The sequence below is a fragment of the Gekko japonicus genome, unplaced genomic scaffold (assembly GCF_001447785.1).
Source record: "Gekko japonicus isolate JY-2015 unplaced genomic scaffold, Gekko_japonicus_V1.1 scaffold2235, whole genome shotgun sequence".
Lineage (NCBI taxonomy): Eukaryota > Metazoa > Chordata > Lepidosauria > Squamata > Gekkonidae > Gekko > Gekko japonicus.
The window spans coordinates 67,513-85,539 of record NW_015162018.1 but is presented as its reverse complement, the minus strand read 5'-3'; the positions used below and the strand labels follow the sequence as shown (position 1 = coordinate 85,539).

Sequence of the window (18,027 nt, the reverse complement as noted above, 5' to 3'; positions counted from 1 at the left end):
TGGTCATTCATGCAAAGCACCAGCCCTGCAACATGATTGGTTCTTCTACTTCTCTCCTTTGTCTCACTCCCTTTTCCCCCAGAGGTTTCACTCCCTGCCGATCAGTAAATTTCAACTGCCCGGCAATTAATGCCCCATCCAGAGTTTTTAGTACTTCCTGGGGATCAAGTGACCTCATGAGTGTGTCAGGTCTCCCCGTTAAGACACACTCCACAACACACTTAAGCAGTGGTAGTGTATTGAGATATGCTTACTTTTGGAAACATGCTCTGTGTCAGAACTAGAAAAAGCGTGAAAACTCCTCAGTTATAGGTAAGACAAATAACACCCCACATCTCATGCATACGACATCATCCAGCCCCTTGGTCACTATGTCAATCCTAACAGATATATGGCGACTTATCTATTCTAGCATGGCAGAAGAGTCCCCAATACCATGGGAACTGGTATTGGAGCACAGCTTAAAGAAATGGTTATGGCTTCTACAAGCATTCACTGCCAACACCCCATGCACTCCCCTCAGGAATTCCCTCCCCCCAATATTATAGCAAGCAGTGAGGTGAATTATAAAGAAATGAAGCTGAAGCTTGACAGAGTGCTAGTGTCAGGTCACAATTTAGGTATATAAGGAGAGCTCTCTCTGAGCTCACTCTCTGGCTCTCTCTCCTCATCTCCTACCCACCTCTTGGTCCCATTCCGGATCTGTTTGGAGCCACTCCACTTGTGTTGCTGGCCGACCCAGAAACCCTTCCCTCCCTCCTTTTAGTTCCCTTTTTTCGCTGCACAATCCAACCAACAATATTTCCTGCTCATGCAAATGTCTCTATTTATTTATTTATTTATTTAGACTTATACCCCGCCCTCCCCGCGAGCGAGCTCTATCCTTTCTACTGTGTATTCCTAGCTCTGTATTGTGTGTGCAAATGCTTGATTATTGTTTGTATGCGTGAAAAACCCTTAGTAAAAGAATCATTATTTTAGCTATACAATCTCTGTGTCTGTTCCTGGGTCCTGGGAATTCTGACTCCCATAGACACAGGTTCTTATCCTATATTTAATGCCTATTGAAATTTAATACTCATCATTCCCCACATTTTTTAATAAATTAAGGCAATCTGGCTAACAGTAAGCAGAGTGACACCCTCTGAGTCCACTGAAATCGATAGGCTTAGAAAAGTGTCTCTGTTTAGGATTGCACTGTTTATCTCCTCAAACAGTCACTCTAGTGATGGTATATGGATCATAAAAGAAGGCCATTCAATATAGTTCTGCTGCCTCTGACCACAGCTGCCAGATTGTGACAGGATGTCCTCTTATTTTATGATGTACTGGCAGAGCATTGGCCCAATTTTGGTATGATGATAGGTGATTCTGTCTTGAATGTCCTGTTGTTGTTGTTATTGTGTTCTGGAAAACACAGAGATAGATGCTGACTACCTTCAGTCTGTTGTCCCAAATCAGGCAGTCTTGCAAACCAGCTTCCCAATTACAGTCTTGGTGGGTGCTACTCTGTTGTTTCTGTTGTAGTGTCAGGGGTCATTTCATGCAGGAGTGCACAGGAGCGGAGCTCCGGCAGTAAAGAGCCCAGGGGGCGGGCATATGCAACAAGCCCCACCCCCTGCTCCCAGCAGCCCTCAGTCAGAGCAAGAAGCAGCCAGGTAAGTTGCAGAGTTCCCCCCGGCCCCCCGGTCCAAAGCAGTCCAGTGGCACCTTTAAGACCAGGTTTTATTCAGGTACAAGCTCTCCCTCCTTTGTGAGGACAGATCTGCACGTCCCCCCCCTCAATAGCTAGCAATCCAAAACAGTCCAGTGGAGCCTGAGTGGTGGGTGTTGCCTTCTGACACACTTACGGTGACATCAGGGGGTGTGGCATATGCAATTGAGTTATGCTAATGAGTTATGCTAATGAGCTCCTGCACCTCTTTTTCTATGAGATGACTCCTGTGTAGTGTTATCCTCTTGCAGTCTTATGATGGTCTTCTGCAGCTCTGTGGCCATGCATTATGGTGGCCAGATGCCTGCTAGGAGTGGGGAACCCCCTGCTGGCACTCTCTGCCCTCCTTTACTGCTCAGTGGAGTGGTGGGGGACAAATGAGGGAGGGAATGGGGTCATGCAATAGCACAGCATTACTTCCAGCTAGGAACCTGGAAGTTATATTATAGGAATTTTCTTGATCTGTATGGTTTTTACAATGCATTTTCAGGGAAATCCTAGAATACTGTGGTGTTGCTTCTGGTTACACAGCCAAAAGTGATGTTGTGGTGTCACACAACACCATTTCATCAGGTATTCACTCCTCCAGTCTCCTGTACAATTACCCTACTGTTAGTCCTTCTGCAGTCTCAAGTAATGCATCTCTGTTCTCTGTCCCAGTGATACTCAGTGGCTCTTTGTCTTGCCACCTGTGGCTCTTCTGGACATTCCCCCCCCCAATGTGGCACCCACCCCATGTTCCAGGAAAGCAAGTAAGACCGTTGCCCTCTTAGGATGGCAGACGGTTCCTACCTTCCTGCCACTGCATGAACTGGAGGACAGATAAGCTGTGAGCCTCCCTGAGATGTGGGCTTCATGCAAGGTGTGGAATTAAAGGCCTATCGTCTTCGGGAACCCCGTTCCCCACACTTGCTCTGCAAGGAGCAGCTGGGGGGGGGGGAGCAAGATGCCCCAGAGAAGAGAAAGTATAACTACCACCATCACACCAGCCACCCAAGAAAAAAAGGCAGCTGCCCACAGCAAAGTGGTGACAGTTTTATTCACTTTTCTCCACGGTCGGCTTGCTACATTTGTAGAGCCTTGACAGTTTCACTCTCTCACTTGACTTGCTGTGCATCATGCTGAAAAGAGAGTGAGAAAGCAGAGAGGGAAGCCCTTTCCCTCTCTCCAGCTACACAAGCCTGGCTAACATTCAGCAACGGTGCAGAGAGACAACCCTATGTGCACAGAGGTACTCAAATAATTAAGAAGTTATAGTTACATATTTAATATTAATAGTTATAGCCAGGGCTATTTTTGGGCAGGAACGCACAGGAATGGAGTTCTGGCTGGCTTCAGAGTTGGCCACGCCCACTACAGCCAAAACCTCTGTATGCGTGGCTACAGAGGGAAGGCCTGGAGAGTGACCCCCCCACCGGGCGACTCTGAGGCGGGTGGGCCAGGGGGAGGCTGGAAGGATTGTGGAGGCATTTAAATGCCTCCCTGTGCTTTCCTCAGCCTGTCCAAGGGCCGCGGGGTGCCCGGGCAAGCAAAGGGAAGGCATGGGGTGTGTCCTAATATGCTAATGAGCCATGTTGTCAGGGGTGTGGCCTAATATGCTAATGATTTTCTGCTGTTGGGTGTGTCCTATTATGTTAATGAGTTCCTGCTGGGCTTTTTCTATAAAAAGAGCCCTGGTTATAGCTTATGTTATTGTAGGTGTATATTTGGTGGTGGGATGTGGAATGGTATAGTACAGCCTCATGTCATCAGATCTTGAAAGCTAAGCAGGGTTGGTACTTGGATGGTAGACCACTAAGGAATACGGTGCAGAAGAAGGCAATGGCCAGCCACCTCTGCTTTGAAAATCCTATGAAGTTGCCATAAATCAGTTGTGACTTGAGGGCAAACTTTACATATACACATACTTGGTAGGGTGACACAAAGGGCATACAGTAGTCATGTGGCTGTTTTAGTTGAAGGTAATTTTGAATGTGGTTCTCTGCAAGCTTTGGAGTGAGAATACCACTGCTCTGTCTTCAGGGATCCATAACCATTTGGTGACTGACGGCATTTGCTAGCGTAACAAGGAACCCAATAGTGTGATATATAAGTCAGTAAATGACTTCCACATAAATGCACCCAGTAGCCTTAAGCGATGTACTTTCACTCAGCGTCAGCAGCTCATCTGTAAAATTAATATGAGAATAACAATAACAATCCATTTATTATTAACCTCATTTGGATAAGAGCCATTTTAGGATTATTGAGATAAAATGCATTAAGTGGTTTGTGCAAAGAAGAAATCAGAAGAGGGAGATCCTCTTTTTGAAGGCGCAGCAGCAAAGAATAGCATAAAGGCTTTACTCAAACAATGTGTCCTCCATATTTTGAGTGTACCTCTTCATCCATATTTTGAGTGTACCCCCTTTCAATAGCAAGTGGCTGACCACCACAGTGATCACAAAAGGATCAAAACCTGGCCACCAACACGCCACATACTCAGGGCCCTCTCCAAGAATGCAGAGAAATATGACTGTAAATTAACTGAAGGAAAAAGACTACCCAGCCCCCAAAACCCAAGCTGAGAGGTAAGTGTGCACTCTGAAAAATGAACTGTAGAGAGCAGTTAAGAATCAGTTAAAAGCAGGGCTATTTTTGGGCAGGAACGCACAGGAACGGAGTTCCGGCTGGCTCCCAAGTTGGCCACGCCCAGCAGGAACTCATTAGCATAATAGGTCACACCCAACAGCAGGGACTCAATAGGATTGGCTACATTAGGGGTGTGTGGCCTAACATGCAAAGGAGTTCCTGCTACAAAAAAGCCCTGGGTTTTGACAACAAACAAGGTAAACAGAATAATAAGCAAAAGGTGGGTGTGGCTGGATAACCACTGTAATGTATTCTTAGCTGCCATGAGTACATTAGGATGTATGGGAAACCTCCCATAGGGAAGCAATGTTAAGCTTCGTCTTGGACAGAGGATTCTCGTCCAAGACTCACGGCCCAATCACATTCAAGCAAGCTGCAAGCGGGAACGTTTGTGATTGGTCCTTATGCGCTCAACCTGATAGGTTGTTATGTGTATAGTGGGAGTGGCTATGTTAGCCGGGAATGTTTAAATACCGGGCAGTTTCAATGGGCAAACTGTTCGGGCTATCAGATGTTGTACCGTGTCGAAGAAGTGAACTCCAGTGCTTTTTTTTGTGGGGGGCTGACAGGACGCATGGGAATGGAGTTCCGGAACATCTTTGACAAAATTCTTTTTAAAATGTTTAAAAGTACATGAGTTTTCAGTGTACAGATTGAAAACTTCCTTTCAATTTTGAGAGTTACAGCACCTCTTTTTCCACAAAAAAAGCCCTGTCCATCCCCATGATAATATTAGAAAACTGGCATAAAACACAAACCAGGAAGATGCAAAACCAGTACTCTTACTTCAAACATCTTACCCACAGGAAACTTAAACACCTCATGAAAAAGAATTTTTTTACCATCTTCGTTGGAGAAAAAATTCAGATCACCTCCTGATACAGGGAGTCTTGGGCACCAACACTGAAAAGGCCCTGTCATTAGTAGCTACAGCTGATAAAAAACATATCTTTTTTTGGGCTAAAAGTTTCTAGAGGACACACAGGCAGGGTATGCAAACAAGCCCTAGTTATTGTTTGCAACAAGCTGGGTATTAAGTGACATCTCTAAACCACAGTTTTTTCCTAGAGGTGAAAACTTTATCTATCTGTAAAGCAAATCTATGCAACATGAACTTTGCTTCTTTTATTGTAGTGTTATTCTACTACTGTATAAATATCAGCTTTCATGCTGCAAATGCCAAATCGTGCGTCAAAATGTTTGCTTATCTGTAATGTTTAGATTAAACTCAAATGTACTGATAGTCCAGCTTTGGCTGCCACTAAACTCGGGTGTGATACAAAAAAATTCATGTGCGTCTTTGTAAGCACATGCTTGAGGCGTCAAAATTCTGGGCTTTTTCATACTGGGAGAAAAGAAGGGGGGGAATCGAGTGCCTACCCTGTGTATATTTGTAGTAAGATAATAAATCATGTTATAGGGCAGGAAACCCACTACTGTTTAGATGTTGCAGCAAAGCAGAATTGCACGCTTCAAGGTCCATTGAAATCAGTGGGCTTAGAACAGTGTAACTTCTTAGGATTGCAATGTTATCTGGAATTAAGAAGAAGAAGAGGAGGAGGAGGAGGAGGAGAGATTGGATTTATACTCTGCCCTTCACTACTTGAAGGAGTCTCAGAGCGGCTTACAATCTCCTTTCCCTTCCCCTCCCCACAACAGACACCCTGTGAGGTAGGTGGGGCTGAGAGAGCTCTTTCAAGAACTGCTCTTGAGAGAACAGCTCTGAGAGAACTTGTGACTGATCCAAGGTAACACCAGCAGCTGCAAGTGGAGGAGTGGGGAATCAAACCCGGTTTGCCCAGATCAGAGTCCAGGCTCCTAAACACTACACTAAAGTGGCTCTCTTAGTTCACTTAGTTTAATGTGAGTTGTAGTCCCAACTAAATGGAGGTAAATGCAAGCCGTACCTAATGCTAAAGAAAGTTCTTGGATAGAAGTGTACAGGATCAGAAGCGGCTGTGCAAATGGTTGTTATTTGCACAGGGCTATCAGTATATGTAGAGCTTTACAAAGTAACATTAGCAAAGAAACTCATTTCTGTTTCAGGCAATTTACAATCTAAGGGCTGGTCCACATTAATGCAAGGGAATAAGATGGAAGAATGGAGGATCCCACTTCACAAGTGCAAGTGGAGGGTCGATAAAGAGATGTCATTGTGGAAATCTCCTCTGTGTTAAAAGCTCCTCAAAAACAGAAAGGAAGCGAAGAGAGCAGGACTCTGTCCTCTTCACTCTCCAGTGGGGCAGTCTGTTCCATCACCTCTGTTGTCTGCCCCTTCATTTAATGCTCTTCACATCCTAGGACCCTCAGACTTTTTGGCCTGCATGTCCCATTTCACTTCCACACACCAGTTACACTCTTCATACCTCTTTCTCCTTGCAGTGTCCTCTCTTCAGACTGTCTGTACAGCAACACCTACCTCATGGGCTTTCTATGTGGTAGGTCCAGTCCTCTGGAATGGTCTACTGGCATGGGTACAGAGGGCACCTTCTCTGGCTACGCTTAAGAAGGTATGCAAGATTGAACATATGCTATTAAATAGATGGCCAATGCAGTGGCTGGATAACCACTGTAATGTATTCTTAGCTGCCATGAGTACATTAGGATGTATGGGAAACCTCCCATAGGGAAGCAATGTTAAGCTTCGTCTTGGACAGAGGATTCTCGTCCAAGACTCACGGCCCAATCACATTCAAGCAAGCTGCAAGCGGGAACGTTTGTGATTGGTCCTTATGCGCTCAACCTGATAGGTTGTTATGTGTATAGTGGGAGTGGCTATGTTAGCCGGGAATGTTTAAATACCGGGCAGTTTCAATGGGCAAACTGTTCGGGCTATCAGATGTTGTACCGTGTCGAAGAAGTGAAGAAAGAGCTGAATAAACTTGAGTCTTTTACTGAAATCACTCTCCGACTCATTGTTAAGCGCCGGACTTAACAACCACACTTCTGGTAACATGGGGTGCGGCCTAATGTGCTAATGAGCTGTGCTGTCAGGGGTGTGGCCCAATATGCCAATGAGTTCCTGCTGGGCTTTTTCTACAAAAAGAGCCCTGGTTAAAAGCAAAAAAGGGAAGTGGTGGGAAATCAGCCTGCATGAGTTTCTATGACCACAGATAATGCTGAAGATCTGCAGGTGGGAGATTTCTAGATCTTTCCTCCCCCCCATCCAATTATTCTATGCAAGCACACAACTTGCAGTTTTTCTGTTTTGAAAAAGATTCCTGCATCACCTGACAGAAATAATGCACACTCTAAAGCACTGTATAAACTGTGGGCAATATGCTACTTTAAGCTGGATCTCAAGCTGGAGGAAGGCTTCTGACTTAGCTTACTAGCTGCTCCCAGGAAGACAAAGCTGTTAGTTGTCCCACTGAACACAATATTCCACTTGAGAGACTGATATAGGGAGTATTCATGTGTCTTGTTGAATTTTTCATAAGTACATCATCTGAAAAAAACTATCACAAGAATCCTGTCGGCAGTCTGACACTATGCCTAGGGCCAAACAGAAATGCCCATTAATAAGGGATACTATCCAATTTGTCAGGGGTGTGAAATCTGGGCCAACTTTCCTGTTCAGCTCTCTGGCTTCTGTGGAATAAGCCTCAAACAATGAGTTCTTGGATCACTGGCATTCTTCTTCTGAAAATTAAATCCATATTGCTAATTAAATCAAAATCAAAAATAGTTGCCCTGATTGTTTGACCTAGTAAAGATAATTGCTGCTCCCATTGTCAGTTATTAATGCTAAAATTATCCATGACTGTACATGGTGCTTAATCTGCAAGATTTTTGTTAGAGTTATGAGTCTCAAGGAGTGATGTAATCCTACCTAAGGGTGTGTGGGGGAAAATGCCTGTGGAAAACATGAGGTTCTTCCTGAAGCTTCCCAGCATATACATCAAGATTGGCAGGATGTAGTCTCAGGAGTTTAACTCATATTCTGGAATCCTCTTTGAAGAATAGTATACAAAGCTGTCCAAAGACTATAGAAGCTCTACATCAAACCTTCTTATGACACTGAGATTCAGGATTCAAAGAGAGATTTTGGTGTGGTTACTTGACTATACAAATTAAGGATGATTTTCTCGAACAAGACCTCTTTCACTCAGCGTGATTTTGGATTTAGAGCAAAATGGATCTTATAAACATGTGATCAAAGTGTCTCCCCCACCAGGTAAATAAACAGTGATTCTGGGATATTCCCTGCAATCCGATAGGGTGCAGATACAGAACTATCCAATTACTCTACAATAATGCTTTCAACCAGCAGATTATCTTAGATAACTTGAGATCTCCAAATATCGGAGAATCTTCACCAAGACATGCTTAAATGCCTTACCTTCATTCATCCTGGAAGGCAGATGCCAATGTGTTCCACTCCCTCAATGGCTCTTTCCATGCCATTCCAGGAAAGTAGAGCCTATTGAACATGTTCTGCTGCACTTCTCATTCTATAATGGCATCCAATCTCAGTATATCACTCCAATTTTGTCAACTTTACCAGGAAGATCTGACCAGCTTTATATCTCTCTCCTTCTTGCAGACTCTTCCCAGGAGATAACTAATAATGTTGCCAAATTTTCCCTTCTGGTGTGTGGGGTACGCAAGCGGCTGATTGAGTCCCAATAACTTCTTTACTATTACTGTTTTGACTCTCCAGAGCAGATTTTGTATTGAAATAAAACTTTTAACTTGAATAAACATGTGATAGGGTCTACCTTTGATCTGATGTTTTATAACTCACCACTCTGTAACGTGCACTACTCAATTTTCAGTGGCCAAAAAGGTGAAGGATATTTAATATAATAACCCAGGAGATTATAAAATGACCAACTGGATACAATTCAAGGGGGGAAAGTAAGATCATGACATCTTTGAAATCTGTTAATGAGAATGTTCTTGTAGATTTCAAAACGTTAGGGCTCTCTCTTTCACATAGCAGTGTTTTTGTTTTTAAAAAAAACAAAACATATTAACATTGTAGATATCCTTGGAACAGTGGAGTTTTTGTTTCTAATTCATTATTTCCTCAAAGAAAGTAGAGAGTTGTAAGATGGATTCTGTAGGAAGAAAGAAATTGACTCCTAAAGAATTTGTTAAAAGTTGTAGCTTCTGGTATTATCCAGCCTAGTGTCCTGAGTGCTGCTGAGGATGAGCTCCCAACCCCAGCAGAACCTGCACATGTTCCTGATGAGCCGTCCCAACAACAGCTGAGGAGGAACAATGCACAGAAGACAGCCCCCCCCCCCGACTCGCCTCTGCAGGTGGCACATCTGCGGAGCCAGCTCCATCAGGACTTAGCATCCTGGCGAAGGGAGGCACACTTCCACAGCAGGTGGTCCCTCAGCCCTGAGCTCTAGCAGGAGCCAGGATGCACACGCTGAACGCTAATTGACAGCAGCCTTGAGGGGTATTTAGTTCCCTATTCCGTGCTAGTACCTCGTACCAGCAACTAGTCAGCTAGATGAACGCTTCTGCACCCACCTCACCCGTGTTCCAGTTCCTGACCCACACTCTGAGCTCTCAGCTCCTCGACCTCTGCTTTGATGACTACACTTTAGGTTTGGCTCTGGACTGTTATTCGGTTCCTGTCTCGCTGACCCCTCAGCTTTGGACTTGGACTATCCCTCCCTTGTTGTGCCTGCATTCCAGCCCGTGACACCTAGTTGGATCGTAGATAGAAAAAAAATGTAACGAGGGACACTATTCCAGTGTAGACAGTACCTTGCCAAATGGTAGTGTGGTGATAAGATTTTTTTTGTTTACCATTCTTTACCTGGCTTTATGATTATATCCGGTAAAATTCTTTTCAGTAGATGTGAAAAGTCACAAACAAAAAGTTCCCTAATATTATGCCTAACCCACTATTATATGTTACTGAAACTATCTGCCAACTTCCTCTCCAGTTTTTGTTAAGACAACAGGAAATGAGCATTACATCTAACTTCGTTTATACAAGGTGGAATAAGATTGCAATATCTCGACCCGGTTGTTAAATTATATATGAGCAAGATAATTCCAGCAATGCTGTATGGGGTAGAGATTTGGGGTTGGGACGAATCGTTACTGTCCCTGCTAGAAACTGTGCAAAATTATTTTATAAGGCGGATTTTGGTCTTACCCAAAGGTTCACCTGTGGCGTTGATGAGGGCTGAACTGGGTATGGTATCCCTGAAAGCCAGGGCAAATGTAAGAATCCTCTTGTATTGGAGGAAATGTTTAGAATGACCTCAGGATATTCTAGGTGTACAAAGTTTTGGATTGCTGTTGAAATCCTCGAAAAGATTAGATGATCACTTGAATTCTATTTTACTGAAATACTCAATCCCCAATGACTTATTGATAAACGAAAACCAAAAGTCTAAATTGAAGGAATGGGTATTTAATAAGGATGGGCTTTTGAACCGACATGTGTTGGTAAGTTGCCGTACAGCCCCCTTGTATAAGATCTTTAAAAGAGATCATTGCAGGACTGTATATCTAGAGAAACTAACTACTCTGGAGCTGAGAAGGGCTTTTACTGCCCTAAGGTTCCATGTCATACCCTCAATGGTTTGTATTGGCCGCTTTCAGGGTGTCCCTGCCGCCTCCAGAATATGCCTCTGTGGTATGGGTGAAGTGGATGATGTCGTGCATTACATTCTGAGATGTTCATGGCATGAACCACTTAGGCAAAGGTTTGTTTATCCTATTGTACCTCTGTATAATGGAATTTCAGAGCAGGATTTGACCGTTTTCTTGCTCTCTGATATTGATGCACATGTTACTAGCAGAATGGCTTTGTTTGCACTGGCGGCGAAAAAGATAAGACTGGGTCTAGGACTTACTGTAAGTTACTGATGTATACTGTTGGTTGTGCTTTGATTTATTTTGTGTTGTTATGGCCAATGGCTAAGACAATAAACTAAACTTGGAATGTATAAGATTGCAATATCAGACATATTGCTACAAAGCAGTATAGCTCTACGTCTTGAACAGAAGCAATGGAACATCTTCAAAAGTTGCCCTTTTATTTATTTATTTATTTATTTATTTATTTATTGGATTTATATCCCACCCTCCCCGTGAACGGGCTCAAGGCGGCTCACAATTGATGGCAGCATGTGCCAAAATTGACATAAAACATTTTAAAACAAGATAAAACAGTAGTACCTTAAATACAATTAAATTCAATAAAGTGCTCGCAATGATGGTCATTCTTTAGTCAATTTGGGGTGGTGTGCAATAAGATGTGATACTAGGGTCCCGATTTAGCAGTACTTCGGCCTCCCGCGACACTGTGGCTCGATCTCATGAAGGGCCAACCTATTACCAATATGTTGATGACAGTAATAGTTGGTAGTAGTGGTGGGCGGCTCCTAGTTGAAAACCTGGTGGAAGAGCTCCATCTCCTCTGGGAGCTCATTCCACCAGGTAGGAGCCGGCACTGAAAAGGCCCTGGCCTTTATGCAAATTTCCAGGTGAAATGAGGCCTTCTACTGCCACATTTTTAACCTACACTGGAAATGGGTAGGGTTCTGATCTGGTTGTTGATAGATAATTCCTAAGTTATTTTCCATACCTTTCTGATTCCTGGTAAACCTTCTGTTAGATAACTCTATAAGTAAGGACACAGGAGTAACTAAAATCCATGTAAATGGTTGGGTCCTACAATTTCCTTCTGCTAAATGTGGAAGCCTTCCTCCGCCATAGCAAGGCTCCTCCTCCCAGAACAAGGCTTTTCACAATGGTTTGGATCCAGCAGAGTGTTTTTGTGGGTGAACTGATTTCTGCCTATGAAGCACAGCTTTCTTACCTCACATCTCCACCTGTAGACCAAAGCAATCCCTTCCAAAACGCTGCTTTAAGAGTGGTATTTCCGAGGGCATTTCGGGGTGTAGCAGGAGAGAAAAAGACAAGACAGTTGCACTCCAGGGGGGGGGGGAGATCCTTCCATCCACAGAAACACTCTGCTGGATCCAAGCTACAGGATTCAAACCAACATGATCGATGAACAATGCGCCCCTTTTTCAATTGTTAAAAATTACTACTGGCATGATGATTGTGCCAACAATGACAACAGACATTATGATAGTTATGAGAAGACATCTCTGCCTCCTGTTGCATGAACACAGCAAAGTGGAGGAGGCAAACAGAAATGGACACTAGGAACTAGACATTTCTCTAGTACCTGCTCAATGTCCAATAGGCAATGACTTTCTCAATGTTCTTATTGGTAGTCATGGATTCCACCATTGTACAGCACTACTATAATGGCACTATCATTCTTACTCTCTTATGGAGTTTGAAAACTTGTCCAACAGAAATATTATTCGCAGTACAGATTTCTTCCATGGCATTCCAAACTGTTAGCATTCTCGTTTGTTGTTGTTTTTCTCTCTCTCTGATGTAGATAGCAATATTCTAATTAAAATTAAAATAAACTCAGCAGTGTGCAATGGGTTGAAATGAAAGGGTAATTAGATTGTATTATCCCTGATCACAATAAATCTGATATATTTATATGTTCTCGTTCTTCAGTTAATCCAGATGGTGTGCTTAAGTGTTACAGTCACAGCTGCTCTTTAGGTCTGAGTAACAGGCAATGCAATAAGTCTCTTAATACTGTCATGGCAGATATAATGGCATTGACATTTCAGCAGAAATGAAATTCAGGCAGACACTATTGTGGGTTTAGAATAATTTTCCCCCCTTAGATCTAGTTTGCATTTATATTTTCTCTTTATATGTCACTGGGACTGCAAAACATGCAATATTAATTAAAGATAGGAGTACTGAATAAGGAGAAACTTGCAGTTTTTGTGTTGGTATATTTAAATGCATTTTCTGTGCCTCTGTGACCCAACTTCCAAGTATAGTGATAATAGTTTCCATTGATGGAATATCAGATGATGGCTCATTAAGTGTAAAGCAACTGCTGTTAAAAAAAAGCTGCACTTGGAAGACCATCACCCAGAGGATTGATCACAAGGTGGATGGATCCCTTCTGTATTTTTTAAGCCCCCGGAGGGGATTTTTTATTGCATTTTTTTATAACACTACAAAACTACAACAGAAAAAAGGGAGGGGGAACTACATTTATAGGATAAAGAAAGATACCCACTACTGACTAAAAACCCAAGAGAGGAGATCATCCCACCAGCTTAACCATCCATTTAGTGTTAATCCCGTTAGTCTTGCTATCAACTGAGTCAAGTTTAACATTATCTTTTTCAAATCTTAGATTCAACTGTTATACAGAAACACCCCAAAGCATCTCACTTCAACTCCTTTTAAAGGCACAGTTCAGTCCTTCAGCCATTACTTCTCCTTGCCTAGTCTCTTCCGAAGCTTATAAGGACTTTTAGGGGCCGCCGACCCTTTCTCTGAAAGAGAGTCCTCCCTGGAGGAGTCCGAGTCCAGCTCGCCATTGGACTTACTGTCCTCCCCTTTTTCTCCTTCCTTCCCTGGCCCTCCCATCTGGACTCTTAGAAATTCCCATGCTTTCTGGACAGAGTCAATCTTTTCTTTTTTATCCTTAATTTTGAAGGTTACACTTCTGGAGTTAACCATTTATATCCAGTTGCATTTGTCTGTAGAAAAAGAATTAATTCTTTATATTTCTTTCTCCTTTGTCTTATTTCAAATGGAATGTCTTTCAGTATTCTGTATTGAAAGGGATCCTCACTTACAACTTTGAGAAGAAACTGGCTCTTTTTGTAGCAGGAACTCCTTTGCATCTTAGGTGACACACCCCTAATGTAGCCAATCCTCCAAGAGCTTACAGAGCTCTTCTTACAGGGCTCTTCTTACAGGGGCTACTGTAAACTCTTGGAGGATTGGATACATTAGGGGTGCGTGAGCCTGGGTAATAAAAGGAAAGAATTTATTGTTCCCAACCATGTCTTTTAATTGCCTCTACAGGAGATGCTAAGCTGCGTTTCAGTAACAGCCACACTTCACTCACCTTGGGCAGCCTCCTCGATGACCAGCACTGGCATTCGGTTCTCATTGAGCGATTCAATAAGCAAGTGAACTTTACAGTGGACAAGCATACACAGCATTTCCGGACTAAGGGAGATTCGGATGACTTGGACATTGATTATGAGGTGTGTCAGGCCTTTTCTGTAACAGAAATCATCATGGGATCTCTGGAGTAATATTTTAGGGAGTTAGTCATCATGGTCCATGCTAGCTTTATCAGGTATAGCAGTGATGTAATCCTAGCAAGTATCCATCTTGCAGGATTAATGATTTATGTATTTCCATAGGTTGTGGGGTTTTTTTTTAATGTCATCTCAAGTTTAGAGGACCCAGTATGGATTACTGCAAATAGGAGCACTTAACATGCAGAAAGGATAGTGCGTGCATAATGCACTGAAAATGTTCCAGGTGTCAATGAATGTAAGTGGCACACCATAACATCAACAGCAAGGCTACTTTTAAGTGTGGCGTTACCTCAAATGCTATGCGTTGCCCAATTGCCTTATTGGGGAATTAGCAAGGAGAAAAGGAGAGCTGATGAGAGGGAGGTAATCTAGTGAGATGGCACTACCAGTATTTATGGGGATCTTTATCTTTTCCTGCCAACCTAGCAGTTCAAAAGCAAGAAATTCCAAGTAGATAAATAGGTACCACTTCGGTGGGAAGGGAACAGCATTCCGTGCGCCTTGGTGTCTAGTCAATCCGGCCACATGACCACGGAAACGTCTTCAGGCAGCGCTGGCTCTTCGGCTTTGAAACGGAGATGAGCACCGCAACCCTAGAGTCGGACTCGACTGGCTTTCGAGCAAGGGAACCTTTACCTTTTCCTTTGAGAGAACTCTTGAAATGACCAATCCAAAGTAAAATAGAAATATATTTTATTAAATAGAAAAGAAGAGAGCTAACATACAGAAAGCATACAAGAAATGCCATACATACAAGATAAATCCAGAAATAAAAGGGAGTAGCAGGAATAAAAGGGGGTTGTTGGGGGAGAAGTAGTCCTGGAGAGTAGAAGTCCATGGAGAAAGGAAGTGAGGGGACCAGCGTCTGACAGAAGACCCAAGCAATATGGGGGTGCATTGTCACTAGGCACCCAGACAAGACACACAGCAATGGAGCTGTGGCTGCCTAGTTATAGGGAAAAATGGGATTTGAGGGCATGCTAATGTGTCTGTCCCTTGAAACAGTGTGCTGAAGGGATTAACTGGGACCAGAACAATGTGCAGTAGCGTTCCCAAGAGAAAACTTTGCACCTGTGTGGATGAATGGATTTCCTGGTGCAAACAGGGACTGTTATTGTCTTGGAAGGGGGGGGGGAAACTATTAATTTGACAGATGCCCTAAAGCCACCTCCCCAACATAGCAAGTTCAGACCTGTTGCTTGCTGCCAGAAATCATTTTGTTTGGCTCTGCTCCATCTTCATTTGGTGTACATTTCCAGGCCACTAGGGTTGCCAGCCTCCAGGTGGGGCCTGGAGATCTCCTGCTTTCTCAATTGATCTTCAGCTGACAGAGATCAACTCCCCTGGAGAAAATGGCTGCTTTAAGGGTGGACTCTATGGCACTATACTATGCAGAGGCCCCTCCCTTCCCCAAACCCCACCCTCTCCCAGATCCATCCCCAAAGTCTCCACGTATTTTCCAACCCAGACCTGGCAACCCTACAGGCCACACTCCGGCCTACTTCTAGGCCAGACAGGGCTAGTATTTGAACACAGAGAGTGTTGGGGGGGGGATGATAAAGGGTGTTTTCTGCCAGTTGCTCCCCTTTGTATAGGTACATAGGGGTCCTTACAGTGGGTGCCTCATCTATTCTGTCTCTAACAATGAGCCTTGCTTAGAACCCCAGAAGAAGTATACTTGGAAGCTTCCATTCTGTTTCTTCATAAGAATAGATGCTCTGAAATCCTGGTGATGATAGATTACATTCTTGCCTTCCAGAAATGTAAAATCCAATATATGAACTTTTGGGATTCACCCACTAGTGATTTTTCTTTCCAGTAGCCATCAGCCTTGGGAGTCACAAACTGAAAAGGATCAGTTCAAACTAAGTTATCTAGATAGGTCCAGTGACCTACTGACTCCACTGTCAGCTGGTTGCTGGACTGCCTGTTGTTCCATTGCTTTTGGCTCCTTTTTAATAGATTCCCAGCACCGGATAGGCTGGTTGTCTGAATCCCTGCTAAATCTCCTGATTATGCAAGTAAGTTTATGCGCACAGAATGGTTGGAATGCAGGATTTTTAAAACTCCTCTCTGTGACAGCAGTTTTCACATACCAAACCAGTTGTGTGTAGCCACTCTCCAAGCAGCACTGCATTTTTTAATATTAATTTTTGTAATTATTGTCTGTTTTCTAAGGCAAGAGAAAGAAAAACAACAATAGTTTCCCAGATTGTTGCTCAAGCTCTTTCACACACATGAGTTGCCACATGGAGATTGCTATGATGGGAAAGACTTTAAAGTAGCTATGTATTTAAGTGGTTTAGTGTTTGTCATACTAGGTTCAACACTTCTGTTTTTACAGTGGTCTATTAATGGAAACATTTGTTAAGACCTTTTCCCATAATTCAGAAAATGGAAGATTTTCCTTTCTTGTATGTATGGTGGTCACATAATCTCATGTGCTTCCTGTCTGGTTATCTGTTCCATAGAGGTAGAATGAGGATCTTATTTGCTCTCCTGTAACTGAGCCATCCTGTAACTGAGCTAGCTTAAAATGTTGATATCACCAGTTCCAGCAGAGAAAAGTTAACATTGGTTGAGAAGCCCCACCCTCCCTGTAAAGTGGGGGAGAAATAATCTGAAAATTGAAGCACCTTGTTAAAGTGGTTAGCATTTCTAATCCAAGGCAAGTATCCATATTGACATGGAATTATCTAATTCACACATTTCCTGTATTACATTTGATTGCTCATGTCTGCCAAGCCATTTGAAGAGATGAGATCACTTGTATTTTTAACACCATAGGTTGCTTGCTTTCCATTTTTCTGTTCCTTCCAGTTAATATTTCTGGTTTACCCTCTTGTTAAATTGTAACTAAATAAATTTCACAGTTGGCAGATTAAGAAAACAATGTCAAGAACATGATATCCCTTATTTGGATGCCGGTCCAAATAGCTCATGTCACTTTTGGCTGCTTTTACCTTTAAAGGGGCAATTCCCAGTTCACTGTTAATTCAGGAGCAGATGGCTTACCAATGGCAATTACAGGTGCTTGGCTCACCATTCTATTATTCTGTCTTTTCTCTCCAACACTTCAAGCAAAATGCTTCTTCTTTTCTCCTATGCTGCAGCATGCCATGTGTGAGAGAAATGTTTATATCTTCTGGCAGTAATAATTGCCCGGCACCAAAACAGACGCAGTGTTTAGGAAAGCATTCAGTACCCTCACTTAGCCAAGGCTTGAATTCAATACTAGAGTGGCTGATCTTGAGTATGATTAGCTTCCCTTGTTCCAGAAACCTTCAGGAAGGCAGAAATGACTTTCTTATTTGTCCTGTCACTTTAAATTTCAAGTGTGTGCTCATTCAGAAGAGTGCTAGTGAAAGGACTCATGTCAATTTTTATTTCACTTAACATCAGAGTCTTGCTGTCAGTGTGTATCTTCAGAGTTGCTTTCATGTGAAGCTTTGATTTGAGCTTGGTTGCAGCTTATTTTGGTTTCTCTAATATACTACTATATCTATATAGTATACTAGGAATAAGGCCGTT

At 43.0% G+C, this 18,027-nt stretch overlaps 1 protein-coding gene across 1 annotated transcript in view; it reads left to right on the top strand.

The window, feature by feature from the left end:
• LOC107105510 (contactin-associated protein-like 5) overlaps positions 1 to 18,027 on the top strand; it is a 198,443-nt gene that overhangs the window by 142,073 nt on the left and 38,343 nt on the right. Inside the window, exon 7 of the mRNA XM_015405492.1 lies at positions 14,252 to 14,436. Within this exon, the coding sequence (XP_015260978.1) occupies positions 14,252 to 14,436 (185 nt within the window). The remainder of the gene's footprint in view (positions 1 to 14,251; positions 14,437 to 18,027) is intronic.